Source organism: Cricetulus griseus (assembly GCF_003668045.3).
Source record: "Cricetulus griseus strain 17A/GY chromosome 1 unlocalized genomic scaffold, alternate assembly CriGri-PICRH-1.0 chr1_1, whole genome shotgun sequence".
Lineage (NCBI taxonomy): Eukaryota > Metazoa > Chordata > Mammalia > Rodentia > Cricetidae > Cricetulus > Cricetulus griseus.
In genome coordinates, this window is record NW_023276807.1 from 31113889 (window position 1) to 31133396 (window position 19508).

The 19508-nt window shown below is 36.2% G+C and overlaps 1 protein-coding gene across 5 annotated transcripts in view; it reads left to right on the plus strand.

Annotated features, from left to right (window-relative positions):
* The window catches only part of Supt3h (SPT3 homolog, SAGA and STAGA complex component), a 342495-nt gene that overhangs the window by 11705 nt on the left and 311282 nt on the right, over nucleotides 1-19508 (plus strand). For all 5 annotated transcript variants that reach the window (XM_027387432.2, XM_027387433.2, XM_027387434.2 and 2 more), the window contains exon 2: nucleotides 283-383. In XM_027387432.2, the coding sequence (XP_027243233.1) occupies nucleotides 283-383 (101 nt within the window). The remainder of the gene's footprint in view (nucleotides 1-282; nucleotides 384-19508) is intronic.

The following is a 19508-nucleotide window of genomic DNA, read 5'->3' on the forward strand; positions in this document are numbered from 1 at the left end:
TTAATGAGTATTTCTGTTCTATTACTATAGTGTAGATACTGAATGTGCACTAGTCATATAGGCAATTATTTGGTACCTGAACTGACTAAACAATTTTCTCCTACTGTACTACCTTTCATTTGAATAAAGACATTAAGTAGAAAAAAGTTGGATTTATACAGAACTGAAATTATCCAAAATTTGAAGGTTTCTATACTTTTCAAAGTAATTTAGAATTCCTGTATCTTGTGTACTTTTTATAGCTAAATATGTGTGTAAGTATTATTTTATCTTTTATTCTAGATGAATAATACTGCAGCTAGCCCGATGTCTACTGCCACTTCAAGCAGCGGAAGAAATACAGGGAAGGCTATAAGCTTTGCTGGAGAATTGCAGAGCATGATGTAAGTATGTCTTTATGTAGTATTACTGTTGCTATTTTAAATTGATTAATGTTGGAGAAGGAAATTGAAGTAAAATGTATAAACCTTAGCTAAATGTAATTTGTATTTAAACAAAAGTAAAATAATCTCAGCATTTAAATAGTTGCATGTTAGACAGGCAGAATTGGATGGAAGTGCTACAGTGGTGCCCTACACTTGAAAACTGAGTGCCAACTCACCTTTTTGTAGATAGTCAAAATGTCTTCAGACAAGTTTGCAGTTTTTCTCAGTTCTAATTCTGTGAGCCTAATTCAAAGTAGTATCAAGTTTGATAATATTTGAACCATTGCATTTCAGATTATTGTAAGAAACATAAAACGTTAAAAAAAAAAAAAATCACATGTGGGGCTGGAGAGATGGCTCAGAGGTTAAGAGCACTGACTGCTCTTCCAGAGGTCCTGAGTTCAATTCCCAGCAACCACACGGTAGCTCACAACCATCCATTATGAGATTTGGTGCCCTCTTCTGGTGTGCAGATATACATGGAAGCAGAATGTTGTATACATAGTAAATAAATAAAATCTAAAAAAAAAAAAAATCACATGTATTGAATCTTTGAGAAATTGCACCTTTGTTTAAGAGTTCTTCCTGAAGGTTATCCTCAGTTTGCAGTGAGTGAGACAATTTACCTTAATTGGGTGGAGTAGCCGATTAGTTCTTTCCTGGTGGTTTAGGAAGACAGGTATCTACAGGAAGAGGCCACGTTAGTGATTTCCCAGTAATTCCCAATAATCAGGCAGTTTAATAGAATATTTCTGTGGAAAGTTAAATGCTTTCCTCATGTGTGTATTGATAGCCTGTAGAGTGGGTTGACACTACTGTGTGACAGTGGTAGTTCAAAGCAAAAGTTTGGTAAGTTTGATCACATCTGATAGTCTCTTAGTAGACATACTTCAAAGACAGTATCCCATTGAAAGCATTAGTGTTACAGTGTCCAGGCTTTCTGCTCTCAGCATCTCTTTCATAGTCTTAATTATTGAGGTTTTTTGAGAACTTTGGTTGTATGGGTCATCTATAAATATTGAGTTCTTAAAATTTAAAACTGAAAAATAAAAATTTATGCTTTCATTTGAAAAAATTGTAAACTTATATGTGAATATAATCTATTTCTTATAAAAATTATGTTCTAAAACCAAAAATTGATAATACTTGTGATTGCTAAGATGGGAATAAACACTAATTTAGAAGTTGAATTTTGTGAGCCTGCTTGCATTTTAAATTGTGGAATGCTTTACAGTTTATATATTTGTATACTTGCTTAAGTTTTTCATTATAGTTTAATAGACTTTTTGTTAGTAAACTTTTGCTACGTTACACTAATTATATTTAAAACATTAAGTATGTACTTTATGATAAGGTGATGTTTAATTTTTTTTTCCTGTGGGACTAAATTCATTTACTTGTATTTTTTAACTATGAATTTGGACATTTTCAGATGCCTTAAATTATAGTGAACCCCATGTATCCTTTATCTAAATTTAATAATAATTGCCCTTTCACAGTCTTATTTGACCTTTCTTCCTAATATCCATGTTTTTTTTTTAAAAAGAAGTATTATAAAACTAATCTCATAGGATTTATTAACACAATATATGTTAGTAGGTAAAACACCAGGCGATGCGTAGCACGAGTCAGCAGACTATAGCCATGTAACCTGTTTCAGTAAATGAAGTTTCATTGGATGTCAGTGATGCTCACTCATTTATCTGTTGTTCGTTTTTTGTCTTCATGCTAATGGCACAGTTAGAGGTATTTGTAGCAAACACCATGTGGACTATGAAGCTGAAAATGTTTTCTGTCTAGGTTTTAGCAGAAGTTGACCTCTGAGCTATAAAACCAGCACTCTATAAAAAGAAAACAGAAACTTAGGAGTGGTTCTGCCTAATATTTATATTTGATAGACCTAAGACCATTTAAGAAAGTTGAGAAAAAGAAAAGCTAAATTCAGTACTTTGTATTAAATACTTTTACACACATCGTCCAAGCGATCTACCTAAGCTGGGTTCAGAATGTAAAGGTTATTGTTGGCTGCAACTCTGGAATAAGTGTGCACTTTTCCTTCATTGCAGACTTTAGGGAGAGGCCACTCCTAATAGTACATTCAGCATTGAGAGGCTGAAGTTTTCCCCCTTGTGAATTTTTCCTCAGAAAGGGAGCTAGAGTCAAAATGAGGGGAATCCTTTTAAATTTGCTAATTCACCTCATTGCTTTAAAAATTCAGGCTTTAGATGCCATACTCGTGAAATCAGTATACATGCAGTCCTTGGTCTGCATCAGGAAATGCAGATTTAATTCCTTGAATACTGGTCAGAATTTCACTCCCAGTCCTTCCCCCTGCTGCTTCATAATTCAGCCTGTTTGGGTGGTGGTTTTTCAGTCCCCTATTGCTGCCATCTTTCCTGTCTATGAAATAGTAGTAAGTTGTCTTTTGGCTACAGGCTCTCTAACTATGGAACATTGCTTAGTCTTTTTTCAAGGATTGGTATCACTGAAAACTATCTAGATGTCAATCATAATGAAAGTTGTCCAGTTCAATTAATAAATACAAAGTGGCACCCTTAACAAACAGAAGAAAGCCTTTCATCCCTCAAAGAGACTGAGGGTAGCTACTGTGTTTCATAAGCCAGAGGAGGCAGAGGGATCACACAGGCAGAGAAAAGGAACAGTCTGCTGTAATTCCTTGCCAAGGGCAAATTGTGTATCAGATATGTAGATGTATGGGAGGTGATTGCTTGTGGTTCTGTTTTGTGTGGGGTGTTTTGTCTGCCTGTAAGTCTGGGCACCAGTTGCTTGCCTGGGGCTGGAGGGAGCCAAAGAGGGTGCTGAATCACCTGTAACTGGAGTTACAGTTGGTTGTGAGCTGCCATGTGGGTTCTGAGACTCTAACCTGGATCTTCTCAAAGAACAGCCACTGCTCTTAACTGTTGAGCCATCTCTCCAGCCCCTCTATTTTTTTTTTTTCCATTTTAATGGTTCTTAGTAAACTGTAGTTACTACTGTACTTTTGTAATGTCTGTCTTTTGTCCCCATTGTGTGTTAGCCAAATAAAATATTGGTACCTGTTACCTTAAAGGCAAAGAAGAAGTTTTTAATCTAATGCCCTTTTTGATACTAACTTTTTAATTTTCCTTTAAGGCAGCTGAACTGATTTATATTTCTGTCTCATTCTGAGACACCCCAGTCTACCTCTCACTGACAACAGCAGAGACGTGGTGCGGCCTTGTCTAACAGGTTGGCCACTGAGCTGCACCATTGTATGTGTTTATATGTTCTTACTCTCAGCACTGTTTTTTTTTTTTTTTCTAACTTCTTGATTTCCTATAGTTTATTAAGGCCATTCAGTGTCTTAAAAAGACTTCCCGTTTGTAGACCACCTCTGGCATCCCCTTCTCCCAGCATCTGGTTTCCTTAGGGTTGCTTAGTGACATTCATAAGTGTGTGAATTTTCCTTGTTCTCTTCTTTTTGGATATAGCTTAGTCAGTTTTATACTGCCTTGTTGCTCCTGCTTTTGACCTAAAGTCCTCTTAATCTTTATACACTATGCCATGCACTTTCTTATATTTCAGGGTTCGATTTCCACCGTTTACTATTAATCCATCTTGTTGTTCTATATAGTCAGGGAGGGTTCTACCACCACAAAGTCCATAAGCCTTCCTCCCTCCCTTCACAGCTGAAACTACCGTTGTCAGATAATAAATGATTCCCTGCTTCTCTGCTTTGTTCCATTGACTTTTCTCTTCCTCTGCCAGCCCTGTATTATTGTAGTTATTATAGCTTCCCAATGTGTTTCAATATTTGGTGTTATAGTTCAAGTCTGTCCACATAAGTTTTCTTTTAAAAATATTTTTGGCCCCTTCTTATTTTTATGTTTCCAGATGAATTTTTAGGAATCATTTCAACAAGCTCCAAAACAAATTCTAAGTGCAAATTTTAAGCACTTTCTTTTTTTGTTTCTTTTTATGCCTTTTACTGTATTCTCAGATTTCAGACATGGGTCTTTGCAATCCATTTTACTTTTAAAGTTGATTAATGAAGTAATTTTACATTTAGAAAGTTTATTTGAAACAACCCCTGATAGAAACAGTAAAAACAACCAGACTAATGAGTGGGTTGCTTAGCTAGTGTATGATTAGAGATCAGAAACCCTCTCAGTTTTCTTTAATATTTGTTTTTCTTGATCGAGTGTAGAATTGTGCTGTGACTGCAGTATGCAAAAAACCAGCCGAGCGATCACCTTCGTTTCAAATCATGGTAGTGATTTTCTTCATCTTGAATGGCAGAAATGGTCAGTTTTAAATGGTCAGTTTGATTTTTAAAAATGGACTTATAAGACTGCATTCTGACTAATAAGGTAATATATGTCAGTGTCCATTCACTGGAGTCCAGAAACACTGAATATATTTAATGTATTCATTCTTGAACATAAGAAATGATGATACAATGGGTCTTCCTCTCACCACTGTAATTAAAGTATTTCTACAGTCGATCAGGAGTGTGGATGAGTACTGAGCACACACAGGTAGTATGCTGGGTGAGGTTCACTAGAGCTCAGTGGACTTTCTCTGGCTATTACAGAAGGGTCACATGTGTGGTCTGTTCCTATGATAAATTGTGCTGCTACTTTTTTGTTTTATCTACTTCACAGTTTTACTTTTCCCTGCTCTTTGGTGTTTGCTGATTTGTAGTTATCCCTCCAGATGTCAGCTGTGCTTCCTTATCATACCACTTAGACGGCGTAGCAGGGCCTCTGGCAGTGACAGGTAGGGAGGCTCAAGAACAGTTGTGAAGGGTTGTTATGTTATGTTAGTGAAGGAGGCAGGCAGAGAAAGCTGACTGGAAGTACGTTCACTGTGGCATAAGCTGTCTGGGACTCAGCTGAGGCAGGTGGCATACTTCTCCTGTAGCAGTGCTCTGCTGCTGTGCACAGGCCAGGAAGGAAGTCAAGGTGATTGGGTTGATTTAGGAATCTGAAGGCAGATGGTATAGAAAGTTACTAATGTGACATGTTGGAGGTTCTGACCCACAGGTGAGGTGTGAAGGACAATGGAGTTGATCAGCTTGGGCACAGAGTGTGAGAAAGGATTGGAGCTCTCAGTGCGTTGTGTAGCTCTGGAGAACATGAGCAGTACTTAGAGTTTAGAGGGCCAGCCGTCTGACCTGTTCTTCTGAAGGTCTACTCTGACTTCTGTGCTGTCCTATCACCTTTCCATGCATTTGACACCTTGCACTGTTGCTATACATGACCTCAACAGCATTGTGTTTGTCTGTATCTAGTCCCTGATCCCAGGGCTTTAAAAACTTTTCCAAATGTGCTCTGCCTGGTGTCTAGTAGGTGCTGGTAAGTGTGAGTTTGTGATCATACTGACATAGTGTTTGGGAGGGCAGCCTCCAGGGGAGGGGCAGCAGTTGAAATCTTAAAAGTTTTCCAAATAGAAGGGGTAGGGAATAGGATCTTGGAAAATCCTTACACCATGTATCCATATTTTTTGTCTTCTCACTACATTGATTTTGGTTTTTGTCTTTCATGCATGAAAGCTTTCTTAAGTGTGACTTTCTGTGTTTAGAGTTTTGATTTACTTTGATACCTCTTCACTGCTTATATTTATAAAGTACATGTGGATGGTGGAAGGAGGATGGGGTAGTAAAGTTTGTCCAATAGGACAAATGTTATAAGATAGGAAATGTTCTAAGATGCAGTAACAATATTCATCTCTAAGGTGGGTAAGTCAGATGATGCATGCAAATAATTTACATAGATTGTAGTTGTTAAGTAGAATTCTATGTAAATGGCTGTGCCTTTTAAATTAGACTAAGTTGGATTATAAGAATAGAACTCAATTTTAGCAGTTTTTATTTTGTGGACTGCTGATCTGGTATTTGGACAAAGGAATCTGTCTTAATAATGTTAGTTATTTTGACTGAATAGAAATCTGAGTGTCTTAGAAATTGATTAGACCAGTCTTTTATTGATTCATGAAGAAGTAGAAAAGGGCTATTTTGTCCCAGGGTGGCTAGTTGGTTAGTTATGGGTTCAGGACTTAATACCTGGGCTTCTGAATATCAGCTCCTTCTCCCTTTCTGGTGTGTCTCTGATATAAATTAGTGACCATTTCTTGTTTTTTCTTATTTTTTTAAACTGTCATCATTTCTTTAGTTTTCCATTCTACATTTATATTTGAAATGACACTGCAATATTGGACTAATTTTAAAATGATGGGTGGTATATATTACTTGAAGAATTTTCATTAAGTCAAGGCATAATCTTTTTTATGTGCTTTAAGTCCCGTGATTAGCTATCGTAGAGTGTCCTGAAAATTTTATTCATTTAAACATTACTGGGATGTCTGAAATTTTGGATAATTAGAACCTGACATGTAAAAACATGCTTACCCTTCAAGCCTTTGTTGCTCTCATGTTCCATGAGCTGTCTTTAAAAGATGCAGTGATACATTTAAGGTCATTTTTAGGCAGCCAGAAATATTTTTATAAGTAATTCTTTGTAGTTAGCTTTCACTCCTGTTTCTCCAGTTTTGTTTAAAGTCTTAACATTTAGCCTAAAGTAATGTGACTCTGAGTAGCCAGCCTTTGTTATTTGTTCGCTATTGGTCTGTGTGTGAAGTAAGTAGTTTAAGCCAGAGATCAGTGCCCTTCTTCTTTGAGATAGCTTTCCTGTGATGAACGTGGAATTCAGTTGTGTGCATTGGAGTCATCTAATGTTACTATTCTGGTAATATCCTTATATTTAAAAATAGCTCAGAGATCGTATTTGTTCTAATATTATTTTATAGTCCTGCTTTTTGTTTATTCATTCATTGATGTCTACCATGGGATAGGCACCCTTCTGGGCACTGCAGATCTAGCAGTGAATACCATGTACACGATCTCTAATCCTATGGACCTACCTCACATTCCAGTTTTGTTAGAAATACTTCATTTCTCATTTTTTTTTGGAAATATTATTGCTTCTGTGGCAAACCATGTTCTTGGAAGTTTACAGTATTGTACATTAAAGTTTTTGGCTTAATTATATATACTTTTGCATTATGGTGGTGGCATTACTTTTGATTGCAGTTTTGGCTCAAGACTTGTTTTTCCTATGACATCTGAAACTTTTGAAAATGCAGAGTATTTTAGTCACCTTCTAGTTTCACTTGAAATTATTTTAAAGCAAGGATCTTTGTTTAAAAGGCAAATCAGAAGAAATTAATTTCCAATAAGAGAGAATAGTAGCAATATGAAGTGATTGTGTATTGAATGGACTAGAATATTAAACAGTCATTTTTTGTTCCCTTATTTATAGAAAACCTTTTGTCTAATTTTAGACTATTTTACAGATTACACTGAAATATTAGAATTTTAATGTTAAATAAAGATTGGTGTGTTAAATTGATGAAACCCAATAAATAGAACAACCCAGGACTTAAAAACTTATCTAATGTAATTTTTCCAAAATTTGTATATTTTATTGTGGTTTGAGTAAGAATGGCCCTCATAGGCTCTCATATATGAATGCTTATGAACTCTTCAATAGAATTAGAAGTATTAGGAGGTGTGACCTACCTTGTTGGGGTAGGTGTGTCACTTAGGGTGGGCTTTAAGGTTTCAAAAATCAACGCCAAGCATAGTTTCCCTCTTCATATCTCTGGTTAGGGTGTAGCTCTCAGCTATTGCACTAGTTCCTTGCTCCCTGATGACAATGGAATTAGTCTCCAAAACTGTAGGCAAGCCCCATTTTAAATGCTTTCTTTTCTAAGAGTTGTCTTGGTTGTTTTGTTTCTTCACAATAGAATAGTGACTAAGACACCAAGAAGGTAGAATTAATGATAAACATGCAGTCTTAAGTCTACATCTGTCTTAGGAATGTTTTTTTTATTTCATTTTTAAGCAGTATCATTTTTTGTGCATTATTTTTAGCTTTCATTGGGTAGTAAGATTTCACATTTTTCATGAAATTAATAAAGAAGATTCTAGTGTAGTCCTGTTATGAGTTAAGCTTAACAAGTCCTTCTTTAACCTTGTTTTGTTCAAAAATCACCGGCTCTCTACTCATAGGGCAGTCATATATGATTGTGTTTTCTTATTTTAATTTTTCTTCCATGTTCATTCCCCAAGGATGTTAGAATTTTAATATGAATGGAAAGTATAGCTTGTTGCTTTTATTTTTGTTAACCTACTTTAAAATATTAAAGGTTTTACTTTATGGTGTTCTGAAAGCTGCAGAATGTAATATAATCTAAGTGGCATTTTATTTTCAAGTGATTGCAGTTATTGAAATGCACTGTTTTTACATATGCAAACACAAGCTTCTAAAACCTGGAGAAAATAAGATGGAAGGCCTTTTTTTTTTTTGCCAGATATCATCTTTCTTAACTTATTTATTTATTCATTCATTTTACCAGTCATCCATTCATTCACTCATTCAATTCATTCAAGATAAGGTTTCTCTGTGTAACAGTCCTGGCTATCCTGGAACTCACTTTGTAGACCAGGCTGGCCTTGAACTCACAGAGATCCATCTGCTTCTGCCTCCTGAGTGCTGGGATTAAAGGCATCGCCACCACCTTTCAGTCTTGACATATGCCTATTTCTTTTGGGTCCTTTTTCTGTTATTGTGTTGTATGTTGAGATATTTCTTTTGTGCACATCTATTACACAGGAGATTGTAAATAGAGTTGTAAAACTTTACATTTACAATGCGAGAAAACATGTAGATATATCTTGAAAAGAAAATGGAAACAATATTCTATAATAGGTATAAATCAATCAATGAAATAGAACAGAGTGGCTCACTGTAGGTTAATTTATCTACATTAATCCTAAACTGCTGAGTGTTAGCACATTGTCTACTTAATGTAGTGATTAGTTCTTTAATGTTACCTTCTTTTTGTTTGGTTATAAATTCAATTTTGATTGAAAACATTTTCAGTTTTTTTTTCAAATTATATAATGTGCCTACCACTTTTCTTTGTTTCTAATCATAATTGTCATTTTAAAAAGCATTTCCCCCTTTTCTTATACATTATTTCTTTAGAATGTTTTGTTTGTTTTTCTGTAACTTATCAAATTTGTTGTTAAGTCTTTTTACTTATTGTTGAGTTCCTGCAATATATCAAGCACAAGGCTAGATGATATGTAAGAGGAGAGTGAAGGAGGATTTTTGTGTGCTTATGTTGGTAATACAATATAGCATGTGTTTTATGTGTCTTACGATCCTTTGATTATTGTAGGTTTTGCTGTTTCTACTATATAGATGTGTGCTTAGATACAGAGACACTAAAGGATTACACAGGAAACACAGGCTATAAGCTGCCAAGGTAGAATTTGATCTCAGCATATTTTTTTGTACAACACTGCCTTTGTATATGGGAGACAGGTGTATAAAATGTCTATTTCTTATCTTCATGAGTGTGGCATAGGTTCTGCTTTGTGCAGGTATCTGGGGGGGCTGCTCAGGAGGATGAAATTCTTACTTACACTATCAACTCTCCTTCTACCCACTAGGCTCCTTTAAAAACCCATCTCATTTATTAGCTTTTCTTAGCATATCATGAGACAAACAGATTCTTCTGGAGTCACCAAACTAGTAATCAACTATGCCTGTATACATGTGTAAGTAGAGTGAGGATCCTACCCTTAGATAGAAATTGAGATTGAATGACAGGCAGGACAGGCAGAGAAAACATAGTATGTAGAGAAAGGTTGCTGATGTTCTCCTGTGGTAGTATAGAAGTGGGTAAGAGGGTTTTCAACTCAGAGCATGAATCTTATGAAAATAATGCCATTTGTTCTCTTTCTTTTAGAGTAGGTACTTTTTAAACCTTTGGAAATTTGGGGAGAGGGTGATAGGACAGGTAAGGAGCATCCCAAGTAAAGGAGAACATGTGATCAAGACCTGGAAGTAGGAATGAGGTGCAGAAAGCTTAATACCTGGAAGGGAATTTGTTTGTATAACATAGTGATAAACATGGTGACAGATGTGAGAATGTAGCCGACTGAATGGATGATAGGGAACTTAATGGCTTCCCTAGGCATAGGTGTTTGCCGCGTGGCAGGTATGATAAGCACCGGCACTGACTGAAGAAGATGGGAAATGAGCACCATGGGAAATGGATTGGCTGGAGAACATGACTGTTGTCCATGTGAGAGACAGTGGTGCCAGGAATGCAGTAGAGAAGATGAGTTTAACAGGCAGTGCTTAGGTTAGCTTGTTAGGTCTTAGGGACCAATGGGAATCCTGAACTAGTTAAAAGCAATGGTTCAAGGTTTCCATTCCCATCCTAGGAATGGGAAGCTAATGGTATTAAGTTGAGCAGTAAGTTTTATCAATTGTACCTTGATTCCCAAAAAGATTTGAGGCATCTGTTGTGATTATTTACAGCATGATTATAAAACAGCAAGAGAGGGTAGGAAAGGGAAATGAAAGCAAAGCCCCAAAGTGATAGACACACCTTGGTGGAGATGGAAATGCACAGACATGCATACAGTGAAGTCTTTCACTGATGCTAAGATGATACAAAAGCTTTATTATTTTTACAACAGCAGTAGGAAAAGCACACCACTGTGTACTGTCTCAACACAAGCTAGAGTTAGTCCGTGAATTAACATGTATCAAGCTGTAGGAATATCATCTTTGGAGGTGAGGCCTGAGAACATTTCTTTTCATGGAAACCTATGGGACACTTTGTCCTGTAGTGAGCAACCAGTGTCATTAACTGTATGTGTACACATTAAATATAAAATCAAAATATTTGGTTGAATTTGTAAGAGTTGAGGTGGGGATGCACTATTAAGTAGAAACACATCCATTTTTAAAGATGCTGGTGGCAAGTCTGATTGTAAAATTGGTGGTTACAGATTGTTCTCATTTGAACTATAAGAACATCATTGTGGGCCTCCAAAAGCCCTTTCCTTCATTCTGTCTGCAGTGAGAGCTGCCTGCCTGGGGTCTGTTTGAGATTTTATGTGCATCTTTAAATTTGGTGTTTGAAGAACACTTTTTTGTGAAAAGGGTATATAATAAAAATATGCCCCACTGAACTTGAGGAATAGGTAGAGTGACATTCAGATGATTTTAAATGAACATGATTTCATAAAGTTGAGCCTTTAAAACTGTTGGTGTATCAGATTCTCACAGCCTCTTAAATATACCAGGCATATTCTTTTACAGTCTTAATGAGCAGACATTTGGGGTATCTCATAATACTAGATTATAATTTACATTTAATACATATTGAGAATACATGATATTTTTGGCAGTTTGTGTCATGTTTATACCTCAAATGTCCACACGAGGCAGCTTAGGTAGATGGATAGTTTGTCTGTTTTATGTCTCGAGAAATATTTTAATACAGAACACTTTTGTTAGATGTATTATTTTATTGGGTTCTGTTTTAGTTGGTCTTCATGGAGAGGTGTCTAACCCTATAAGAATAAAGCTTGATGGTGGAGAATAATAGGTGGTGGGAACTAAGCTATCATGTTGCAGCTTAGGAAGTTTTACTTGTCTCTGACTCATTGTCTCCCATGGTGACTGACAGGCTGGGCCTATGTTATTGTTTATTTCTGAAGTGGTTCTCCTCTCTCTTTCCATTTATTCTTCTTGTCTTAGGCAGACTCACCTTCATATTTAGCATTTTTTTTTCTCCATGAGCCTTCCTAGTTAAAAGTACTTTTAACTAGTACTTTATGGTTTATGAATTCTGTACCCCAAATGTTAACATGCTTTTTGGTACTCTTAATTTTCAGTAATTTTTAAATGTGTTAAGCCAATCTTTCTTTGTTGGCTCTTTCAAGGCATTGGCCAGACTGCCATAAATCTACTAAATGCTTGATTGGTTACACAACTATACTAGACTGCATTCGAAGGAAAGGCTCCAGATTTGACCACTCTGTTGGAAATTCAGGAGCTCTAGGGTAGTACTCACAGTACATAAATGAAAAAAAATAGTTCATGTAGGCAGGAATGAACAACAAACCATATTTTCAATTAAGGACAGATCTGTGTTGAAGGCATAAGCATAGGTAGAGTAAGTGCAGGTCAACTCAATGAAGGAGTTTTTGGAACTCTGTGTAAGGCAGCTGAAGAAGTTAGTGGCTAACCCTCCCTTTACTGCTGCCCATAGCAATAGTTCTTTACTACACATCACCTTGTATGCCAATAAAGGAGACTTGAATTCCTCTTTCCTGGATAGTTGTCCTATTTACACAAACTGTTTTCTTCACTCACTAGCCATGGAAGAGGAGAGGAGAAGAATGGGCACTTACAGGCCAACACTGTTTACCAATAAGAAAGTGCTATAAAATACCCAAAGAGGACTAGATGCAAATGTCTGCCCATCAACACAAGATCTCTGGGGGCCTGAGTTTGGAATGAGGACTGGAGAGGGATTTGTGAGCATCTTAGATATAGTAGGAGCGAAATTATTTCAATGGCAGGCATGTCTTACAAACTCAGTCTAGGCACAATTGCTGGATATTTGCAGTGATACTGTGCAGATGTGGAGAGAGGTGAGGCATGGGGAAAGATTGTGTCTGTGCTAATCTGAGCAGAATGGAAGGATGTACATGTCTGAGAATGTTTACACAACTGAAAACGTAAAAAAACACCTCTAACAAATCTGGAAAACTTATATGATGGGATATTGTTGATAGCACGGAGGACAGGCTAATAGCTATATCATGCAGTGTCATAATTTGCAGGACACCTCAAGTGACTGGAAGACAACATTTTTTGGGGAAACCATTGAGCAAGTACTCAGTCATTGTGGATAAACTACAGATGTAAGGGGACATGAGTTTCTCTTCACATATTGAAAGTTATGTTTGGAAGTGGGATGAGGTTAAAGGTTTTCCTTGTAGGCTCTTGAGTCCATCAGAATGAGGGATTAGTAAGACTCTACTGGGTGCTCTTCTCAGTTTGAGAAGTGAGCAGCTGGTCAGGAGCAGGCCTAACACAGCAGGGCTTCCACTGGTCCTGCTCAGGTGCAGGCCTCCTGTTTGAGGTTGGAGGTAGGGCCTGAGTCTGCACGTGGAAGGTCCAGGCTCCCTGATGCTGTTGCTGCTGGGCTGTGAACCCCCACTGTGAGCAGCCAAGTGTATTGCAGAGAACTGAAGGACTAGAAAACTGATTATGCTCAATAACTGAGTTTTGTCAGATAGGATGTAGGCATTTTACTTTTTATTTAGTTTTCATTGGAAACTTTGGAGATAGGTACTAGTTATAGATGAAGGAATTCAGACATTGTGTTCTTGCTCAAGGTTATGTAAGAATAGAATGGAGATTCAGACACTAATTTAAATCCTTGCCGATCTGTCATGTTTCCATCAGAGTCTTACTTTTTTCTTAGAATATGATTTATCGTTGGAGAACTTTGCTCTATTTTTTACAACTTTATCATGGGAAAAATAAAGGTTTATGTGAATTCAGAAAAATGAACTTGTCAAATATTAGAGCTCACTGTTAACTGAATTGTATAATTGTAGCATATGTTCTTATCTTTTAGGTCTAAGCATACCTGTAGTTACTGTTTGGATTCCCTGGGTATACATACGTACTGTATAATTTAAAGCAATGAGATTGTGTCATACGTAATTTAACATCCTGTTTTCCCTCTAAACACAGCTTTAGCCAGGACAGAACTCTTTGCACCTCTTGCCTTTTCCTCACAGTCGTTAATACATTCAATAATTCTGTCTAGGGTACAGTTCCGTTTTCCTCCCCCTCCCAGTAGCTTCCAAATTCTTCTGCTAGTTTCTTTGTATTATTTTCAATTTAGCCTTTTTTTTTCTTCCTTTTTTTTATTTTTTTTTATTTTATTTTTTTTTGGATGCTGGTGATCAAGGGCCTCATCCATCATAGGGAAACATTCTATCACTGAGCTACATACATCCCTGGTGCCTAGTCTGTGTGTGTGTGTGTGTGTGTGTGTGTGTGTGTGTGTGTGTGTGTGTGTGTGTGTGTGAGTGCTGAGTCACATTGTAAAATTCATTCTCTGTTTCTTTGACTGTTTTGGCTACACACAAATTTTTGTCTCTGTTATTTTAGTGGCTTCTGATAATGTAAGTGGGAATGCATGTGGGGTTTAAGCTAAAGGCAGTGAATTGTCTTATACAACCAAGGTATCTTTTTCTAACTTCTTACATCCATCAACAGGCAGGCTAGCATAATCAGAGCCTAAAATAATAGTGTAACTACAGAAGAACTTTATTATTCCAAAATTAATTTTGTATTCACATGGTTGTTTGCCCATTTCATTGATTTCTAGTGTCTTGAGTTGTACATCTTAGGGAAGATCTCTTGACAAACCAACTTCTGTCATTTTTTTTTTTTTACTGGTTATTTCTAATTAAAACTAATATGTAAATTTGTTGCCCTTTCTAAACTGTTGTATCTATAATTTTGCATTTGTATATGTATTTCTTTTAACAAGTGATTTTTTAAGGTCTTGACTTGTTCATTAAAATATTCCATGGCAAATGAAATGTGGGCGCATGAAGGCTGTTGACATTTTGAGATCCCCAGACAGCTTTCTCATCTGGGTTCTTTTGGGTCTCTAGAAATGTGAACTGTTTAACTACCCCCCATGGCCATTTTGGCAGGGCATTCCCCCATGCCCCTGTGGCATTGAGTAGACTAAAATAATAAAAGTATTTCCAGCTCTATTCCAACACTCTAGAGGACAAACAGTAGCTAGAGCAGTTTTTTTGGTTTTTTTTTTTTTAACTTTCTGGAGACTTTTAAAACATTAACTCATGGGTGAAATTGGGCAAATAGGACATGCTAGGAGTCTTGGAATTTTTGCATAGTATCTATTGGAAGACAAAGTATGATCATTATTATTTTAGTATGTAAATTGAGACAGTTGTAAGTTCTTGGTGTTATAAAAGTTGAATTTTTAATTCCTAAATGATAATTATTAATCATGTGAAGGGTGGTATGGACATTGCAAAAGACTACTGATTTTGATGATTAAGAATGATCAAGTTTCTGATCAAATCTCAACCACCTTTTCCTTTGATAGCCTTTACTTTTTCTTAATTGCTTCCATTCCCTGATCACTATTATGCAAAACAATGGACTAGAATAACCTGAAGATAGACTACCTGTTTTGTATTTTGTCAAAGTTTACTAACCTTACAGGACCATGCTTGAGAACCAGTACTTTTATAAAGAAATGAAGGACCAGTGAAGGAAGTGACTTCATTAAGGCCAGTGTCATATGCTAAAACAGCTGCCAAGAGTATAAAGGCTTGGACTAAGCTATTCAACTGTGTGACCTTTTTCAAGTTTCATCCTTTTTCCTTATCTGAGTAATTATACTACTCATCAAGAAAGGGAGTTGTGAGAATTAAGAGAGTGTTACAAAGGGTTAGCATAGCACTTGCTAGTAAATGTTCAATTCCAGCAAGTAATGGATAAACAGACTCAACCAAGGAAAGGTAACAGATACACAGTACATTTTCAGCATCAGGACCACAGGCATCATTAGGCACTCAGGATCTTCAAATATGTTAATTTAAAATACAAGTTTTTGGGTGTAGATTGATTATGTACTTAAACATTGGAGAAATAAACATTAAGTTTTGGTGTATTCATGTTACTAAGTTGTTTCTGTATCTTTATTTTCTCTTTAATATTACTTATGGTCACAGCTATAGACCAAAATCTGTTAGGAAAAGAGAAGGAAAGAAACTAATGTTTTATTATAAACAAACTTTGCAAGAAAAATTATTTTTGGATGGGGAGACAGTTTTTCAGTGAATGTTTTGCGTGTTCATCCTGGCTTTAGCTTATTTATGGACTTAAATTTGGTAGTCAGTGGCTCTCACATTTTTAATTTATGGAGGGGGAGGAGGGGTGGCACATTGTCTTTGTTTAAAAAAGCACCTATGGCTGGCCCTGTCTTACTGCACATCCCCCAAGGTCTACTCCTCAGGTTGCTCTGTTGATAAACATGATGGGGGGCCATTGGTTCGCAGCAGCCAGGTTTCCATTTAGGAACATTTAATGGAGCACACTCCAGATTTTTTTTTCCAGTCTTATGATCAAGTAGTAAGACCTCTTTGTTTACTTTGCATGAGACTTACCTTTAAAGCAACCTTGTGAGCGACTTGCACCTTCTCAGAACAACAGTTGATTAGAGTATAAAGTGATGATATTTATTTCCTTACTGTGTTTTTCTCAGGATAATCCTTTTTATAAGCAAACATAAAGCATGCCCTGAGTATATTCATATTCTTTCTTTAACATTTCATTCTTGTATTAGTGTTTTTCTGTGTTTTCTTTACTCAGTGTGCCTCTCGGGTAGCACCAGGCCTTAGGTAAGGCAAGCAGAACACAAGGGGACATCTAGGGAACCCTCATTTAGAGCACTGTGGAAGATCCTTCCTTAAAATTTTCACCCTTGCCACCTCCCATGTCTCACCGTAGTCTCAGCCCTTCAGAGAAGAAGGCTGTGTATAAATGATTTTGATTTTCATTTAGCATAGTCTCATGCATGCTTAGATATTTAATAAAAAAATCGATGACAAGATGAAAATAATGTAGTTGAATTCAAGTTATATTGCCTTTTCAAGTTATATAATTCAAGTATATTAAATATACTTATGTTTAAGTATATATACTTAAAAGTAAGTTTACTGTTTGAAAAAGTAAACAGCACTATGCCTTTATTCTTGCATGCTCAATAGCTGCCTGAGTTTCAGAAAGCTCCTTTTAGCAGAATCTTGCCTGCTACGAAATATGTTGCTGTTTTACCTGGTGGCAGCTACCTGCAGCCTGTGCTGGTAGCCAACGTTCATGTCTTCGTAGGAGATACGCTCCTGTCGGCTCTTCTTTTAAACACACAGATGTTCTTGAGGTAGTAAGCAGTGAGTCTAGTTTTATTATGCAGTTATTTAGAATTCTTTGAGAGTTTGCCTGTGGTGTGTGTCTGTGTTTAGATGAAGTATGCATGTGTGTATGTGTGTGTGTGCGCGCGCGCGCGCGCGTGTGTGCCTGTGCCTGCTACATCTGGAAATGCTCAAAATTTGTTTGCATTTTTAAGAGAACAGTGTGCAGTGAAAGTAGAACTTTTGAGAGGTGAGGTTCAAGTTAACTAATGATGGAGCATAATGTGAGGAAGCATAATATTGTGAATTATTAATTTGGCAAAGGTGCCTACTGCAGGCATTAGCTGCTGCAGCCGTTTCTAAAGTACCATGTGCGGGAAGCCAGAGACATAGACTCCACAGAACTTTCTCTGTAAATCCCCAGAAGTAAGTAGAGTACAACTTTTAGGTTATTCAGTGAGGACTCCATTCTGTAAGTTTTTAAAATATGTTGTTGTTTTCATACTGAATGTGTATGAAAGTGTGAAAAGAGCCTTTAGATTTAGCTAAAATGTGCCGATCATTGTCAAGTTAGGAGTTTGTAGTTCTTAAAGTTAGAATTTACTTAAATGCACCTTCTCTACCCTGAAACTAATTTTTATTTCTACATAAAGCTGTGCCAAAGTAAGTTTTCCCAAGTAGAATTATTCCGTATTTAGGTCCACTGATAATGTTTAAAATAAAAATAAACTCCTAACAACCAAGGGTGGAGGGCTGTCTAGATTTGTTTCTAGCTTTCTTTTTCATGGCTTTTCAGAAGTGTATCATATTATAAATACATTCAAAATGTTTTGCTCTGAGGATATGTAGCATTCCTGTAAAGGTTAAATCAATAAAAATGATTTGGACACATTCCTCGGCCTGACTGGAACAGGTAGCCCGTTGTTTTGGGTCCTTGAGCTTCTGGAGCAGATGATTATGGTGTGGCCAGGAACCGGCTGAACTTGCCTTCTCTGTGCAGAAGCATCAGCTTTAAAATCCAAGACTTTCCTGCCTTCTAGAAACGGGTGATTTTAAAGCAGCCCTGTATGGTTGACTCAGTTATTTCAAATGTAGCTAAAATTTTGGAGCCTTTCTGTCTCCTCAAGTGCTGAAGATAAGGAAGAGGTATGGGTGGAAAAATTCAATGGCAAAGCCTTTCCACAGAAAAGATTTAGAAAGACTGGTACTTCTGTGATTACAGAAATTATCACACATTATAATGATAGCTTTAGATGTTAAACATTTCTTTTAGGAAACTAGTTTAGAAGAAAGTTCTGCTCTCATTGGGTGATTCTGTTCAAATTAAAGCTTGCTTTTTAAACTGCTTAAGAAAACTTTTGTTTTAAAGTATATGTATATTTCTTATATTCAAAGTGGTTTCTCATTGTTACTTTTAAGTACTTATATGCTCATTTGTATTTTTATTGCTTACTTCAGATGCTTTGAGTATTTTCAGATCAATTATTTTTTATAGCTACTTTTCAAAAAATATCTGTCAATTTATGATAATGAATAAAGGTATTTTTCTTCATTGTTTCCTTAAGGAAACAGCATTGATGGTATTATTTTTTATTGAAAAATTAACAATCATGTACCTTATGTCAGTAAGGTTTTATTATGGAAAATCTACTTTTTGTACATATTACTTTGTAAATAAAAACTTGGAACTAAATTTTGTGTTATGTTGTTTGTGGGAGTATACAATTAAATTTCATAGCCTAGAAAATGGGTTGGGTTCATCTCAATAAGAATTTATCATTATATGAGAGATTTAACTAATAAGCAATTTAGCAATTTAAAACAAATATTTTGCTCTATTTAAGATTTAAGTTTTTCTAGATAAGAATATTTTGATAGATAAAAGAATATGAAAATAAAAATAAGACTTGTAATCAGTGGTGGCTTTAAGGCTTTCTAGGTACCGGTGATTGATAATTAAAATATATTGCCATGTGCCTTTTTCTCTGAACACTGAAACACTCAGTAATGTGCTTTCTACTGAATCAAGAGTAAATTTCATTTGAGAGTACTTCTCATTCATATCTGCTTTCCGTAATAAGTTTTCTTAAAATGAGGTAGAAATGAGTGGTAAAAGCCTTTAAAAATAAAATCCCTAAATTATAGAGACAGATATAGGACATGTGCGTACATGTATGTGTGTTGAGTTTCACCAAGTCTGAGAGGGTAGAGAATTGTGTGTGAATCCTGGAGGTCATGAGACTATGAGGAAGTAG